Source organism: Octopus bimaculoides, chromosome 18 (assembly GCF_046866305.1).
Source record: "Octopus bimaculoides isolate indiv1 chromosome 18, ASM4686630v1, whole genome shotgun sequence".
Classification (NCBI taxonomy): domain Eukaryota; kingdom Metazoa; phylum Mollusca; class Cephalopoda; order Octopoda; family Octopodidae; genus Octopus; species Octopus bimaculoides.
In genome coordinates, this window is record NC_142945.1 from 1,139,373 (window position 1) to 1,144,862 (window position 5,490).

General features: G+C 39.8%; 1 protein-coding gene across 2 annotated transcripts in view; it reads left to right on the plus strand.

Annotated features, from left to right (window-relative positions):
- Positions 1–522: 522 nt before the first annotated feature.
- LOC106881490 (uncharacterized) overlaps positions 523–5,490 on the plus strand; it is a 40,740-nt gene continuing 35,772 nt past the window's right edge. For both annotated transcript variants that reach the window (XM_052974504.2, XM_089365583.1), the window contains exon 1: positions 523–2,244. In XM_052974504.2, coding sequence (XP_052830464.2) covers positions 801–2,244 — 1,444 coding nt within the window. In that variant the 5' untranslated portion in view covers positions 523–800. The remainder of the gene's footprint in view (positions 2,245–5,490) is intronic.

Here is a 5,490-nt window from a genome sequence, read left to right on the forward strand (position 1 = left end):
ACCCCATGGCTTAAAACTTGACGCTTGGTGTCTATTATCTGTTTGTTGGCAGCAGGTAGAATATAAACTCTATAGCTATTTATAAAAATTATTTTTGTGTCAAAAATGTTTGGAAACTATAATTACTCATTATCTATAAAGATTATAAATTATCCTTGCCTCTTCTCGATTATATATAATATACGACACGTATAATAATAATAATAATAATAATAATATATACATATATATATATAAGACCAGAAATATGTTTGTTTACAAGGTGGGAGTATAAGGTACTTATGCTAGTGAGTTAGTGAGGACATTCGTATACAAATTGATAGATGCAACAACACATGCATATGTACACACCGACATGTATATACGTCTGTATAGACATCGACGTTTATTCATTTATAGGTAAATGTACGTAGCTTTAGAGTTAAACTAGAGAGCTACAAAAACGTTAGATATATATTGTTATACACTCGTACTTACATTGAGAAAATAAGAGAAAGAGAGGGTGGGAGGGAGGGTGTGGTGTTAAAAAATATGAGAAATCATGACATAATACCACAACAATAACGAGAACAACATCATCAAATTTACAGCAACAATCATTATTATAACCCTAATATTTCTCTCCCTGAATTTTGAACAAATATATAAAAAGGGTCACTCATTTTGTCTCCTATTGTTTGCTATTGTGGCGACAGGGAGTAGCTTTGTAAAGTAGCAGGGTCTTGGTGTAGGAGAGTGCGAACAAGTGTGAGTGCTATCAAAGGAGAGGAGGAGGGGTGGTGACAGGAAGGTGTGTCACCATGGTAATTGAAATTCCGCTTCGGCCAGTTGGCAGAATGACTGGTGTCGAGGCCCCAACTCGTCGTTCGACGGGTTTCACGATCGAATCTCTGATAGGCGGGGACTTGGAGCGGGGCAGCAGTAAAAGGGAGTCAGTCTGTTTACTACCTCCACCACCCATCGCCCATAACAACGGGGCTTCGATCCCGATATTGACCCTAGCAGCACCTTCTCCGCTGCTCTCTTCCTCACCCTCATCATCTTCGTCACCATCATCGTCGTCATCATCGTCATCATCATCATCATCGTCGGCGTCTTTATTGGTGAACCATCATAACAACAGGCACCATAGCAACGGAGATGTTGGGAGTAGGGGTGTGTCAGTGGCCAGTGAGGTGAGCGAGAACAATACGGTAACCAACGGTAACCGTCACGGTTCAGGAGACACAAACAGTAGGACTGAATGTCGGTCAGTTTCGCCAGCGGTGGTCACCTCCCATTATAGCCTGACCACCAGGGCCAACAGTATATCCCCTCCCTCACACCACCACACACACAACCACAACACACAACAACAATTACAACACAATAGTCATAGTACTACTATTAGTAGTAGTACTAATTGTACCAGTAGTAGTAGTAGTAGTCACAGCAGTAATATAAATACAAACAACAGTAGTAGTAGCAATAGTAACCATCATCATCATCATAGTCATCATTCAGGACACGATCATCATCATCATCGTCACCAGCATCAGCATCACCAACAAGAACAATCCCACTCACCGTCTCCACCCCCATCACAACAACACATCTTAGGTTTAACGTCAACACAAACTGTTGTGGACAAGACGTTGGTGTCCGAGGAGAGAGAACGAACCCCGCACGGTAGCAACCACTCACACCAACACCACCATCACCACCATCATCAACAACAACACAATCCTGCCCATCAACCACTACCACCGCCACCTCCTCCACCACCACCACAACATTACCACCACCACCATCACCATTCTCCCCCCACTACTCCAGGTTCGAACCCGACGGCGACGGCAGCGGTCGCTGCGGCCGTTGCAGCGGTCAACGGTGGCAGTGGCGGAAGCAACGGCAGTAATGGCGGCACTGGAAGTAGCAGTAGTGCCGCTGCCGCCGCCGCAGCTGCAGCGGCGGCGGCGGCAGCGGCCAGTGGTGCCACTGGACTTCATTATCCGTTGAAATGTGTACAAAACACGGACGATTTCTACCGGAGTACAACGTCCGGATTCACACCGGTCAGATTGTGCAGCCACCCGCTTACAACGGCACCAACATGGACTGGGGTGTTACCACCCTCATCAGCAGCAGCAGCGGCTGCCGCAGCAGCAATGGCACCTGTCAACCTCGGTCTGTACAGGGATCACGCTCTATTCAACCCGTGGGTATTGGCTAGATGCAGCGGATATTTAGGACCAAGATACCCAGGTACGTGACATTCTTTTCATTCTTGATGCTTTTAGTTATTCATCAATTTTCTTTCCTTCTTTCTTCTTTTCATTGTATATGTGTATGGGGGTGTATGCGTGGTCAGAGTTATAGTGTAGAATTGAAGTCCCTATCTGTCGGCCAGCTGTGACAGGAATTGTCCGCTCAAATGAAATCCAATGACTTGGATAGTAACAACAAGTTTCTTTTTATTTTCAAGTCCTGACTGATCTAAGAAACCCTCCCACAAGTTATCTGCCCATTGTTGCAATATTATTTATATACACATGGAATCATCCATCGTTTCTGACATTGATCCTCAGCTTTATGCACTGATTGTGACTCTGGGATCTCAATTCCACCTGGCCCCTTTGGTAACCTGATTGCTAAAACAGTATCGAATCTTTTATATTCTTTAAGCTACTTGTGTAGGATTTAGGTCCTGTAGTAGCAGGTTGGGGACATTATTGGGCCTTTCGATTACCATGACACCTTATCATCATCAGCTTGACCAGAAACAGGATGTTTGTCTAACTGGAAACAAGACTGATCCCAAGACAGTTCCCTGAGGCACAACACTCCGAACTTATGCCTCCTTTGACGGTGCCATTGTCTGCAAATGCTTGATTTTACCGCCTAAAAAATCATGAAGTCATTCTCCAAGTTACCAAAGTGCACAAGGATCAGTTTATGTATGATATAATAGCTTTATCGAAGGCCTTCGCAAAATCGTATCCATTCCAAATCTACATGACAATAATCTGTGTGCAAGTTAATATTTTTTTTAAATGACTTGTATATATTATATATATATTCTAGTTCGTCTAATTGTTTGCACACTATGGTGTGTGTGTTTGTGTGTGCGAGTGTGCATGTGTATAAATATATGTATATGACACATGCACATATCAACCCATCTATCCATCCTTCCATACACGCACACATACATACATACACGTCTATGAATGATCATTGCACACACAAACTTCCCAATTTGGCATTACATTTCTTCAACTGGTCAGACGGAAGTTGATGTGTGATAGCTCTTTAATACGCAGCGATAGCAAATCAACCACAGTTCATATTTGGAAGTACGCTTGTGTTTTTGTCGCTGGTTTTCAGTTCAAACACTCCATAACCAAACGTACCATTTGTATCATTCATGAGAGATTTATTAGAGAATTTGCTGGAAACAAAAAGGAGAATCTTGACTTTACAGAATATTTCCTGATCATTTTTTAATACTATCGTTGACCTGTTGATTTGTATTCAGTTAACACTCTATACTCTCTCTGTCCTCATACACACACATATATAATCGTGTCAAGGACCTATAATCCTTTGAGGGATGCTAGCATCCTAGTTCTCCGGTTTATATCAGTATTCTGTGAAAACTAGATATATTAGTTTTGCCTTGATATATATATATATATATATATATATATAGGTTTTTAAAATGTTTATGAATAAGAAAAAGAAGGAATTGGAGAAATTGACATGCAGGCATCAGTTTATTCAAAGAGATTTAAATCCAGATAATGAAATACGGATTTGAGTGTCGTCAAATAAACTGATATTTGCGTGTCAATTTCTCCATTTTCTTCTTTTTCACATTCATACACACACACACACACATGTATGTGTGTGTGTGAAACTCGAGTCGCCTTTATATATTTATATTTTTATATTTATATATTTGATCCTTTATATTGAACACTCAATATTTCATCTACATTCAATACTTTCTTTCATGGTGCCATCCATTTTTATTTTATTTTATTTTATATTATATATTGTATATTCCATATTCTATACCCCACATTGGTTCTGCAGGAATATAAATAAAACATAAAAAACAGACAGTGTTGGAACTCTTTTAAACAAAATAATATATACATATATATATATATATATATTTATATATATATATATATATGGATGTCGATAAATAGATAGATAGATAGATTGATAAATAGACGTATATATTTATATATACATCGAAATGTATATATAAATATACGTATTTATGTATGTATATATGGATATGTACATATGCTCACAAGCATTACCCCTCACTCACTTAACACACACGTACATATGTATGAATGTACGTCTGTATGCACGAACCTCCAGAAAGACTGCATTTTAATACTTTTCCATCAGAACTGTGACAACAATTATGATTCGTGTGTATGTATGTGTATGAGAATGTGAGTGTGTGTGAACAGAGAAAAGTGTGTTGTATGTGTGTGTGTACATGTGAGTGTCTCTCGGTGTATATGTATGTTTGTGTGGTAGAGTGTATGAGATAGAGGTATCAATAACACACCTTGTCTTTACCACCTTCTTATAACTTTTACCTAATGAAATAAAGAAGCAGATCAGTCCAGGTGCTACGTGACTCCTCCACCACCCGACTCTCACGTTCAGTTAACAATATTTTGTATTGGGTGTACCGTTTGGGTATCACATTCCATTAAGGTGGATATTAGAATGTTCTCGGTGCTCTTAGGTGTGATGGCGGGTGGAGGAACACTGACCAACCGGAGGACAATTACCAAAATAGCCATTTGTGGCTGACTTTGACGTCAAGGGACATCAGCAAAATATTTAGGTTTGTTATTGTTGTTGTAGAGTAGACCTATTATCAACGTATTCCATTTGTGACCATCCTGTTTAGGTTAAGGGTACACAGGATTATATTACAGAGTAAATCCACCCCATATTTCTTGACGGTAGGGTGTGACTTGAGGATAATTTGGCTATTGCTTCAAGGAGGCGGAGCAACAACAGCGGAGATTCCATGATATACATATCAGTGTGTGTATATGTATATATAAATGTGTGTGTATATGATACAAGCATACACAGATTTGTGGGGAGTATGTTTATGTATGTGTGCTTGTCCCCCACCACTGCTTAACAATTGTTGGTGTGGTTCGCCAAAGACACCGACAGAATATATACCGGGGTAAAAATGTTACAAAAAATACTGGGACCATTGTTCCATTAAAATTCTTCAAGGCTGTGCCCCGTCATTGATGCAATTAAACATGTAGAAGATAACAGAATATATCTTCACACACACACACACAGATAGATAGATAGATAGATAGATAGACAGGCGGACGGTTGGATAGATAGATAGATAGATAGACAGGCGGACGGTTGGATAGATAGATGATTAGATAGATAGATATAGATATATGCACGCATGTTGTCATCAATGATCGTATTGTCGGTCGC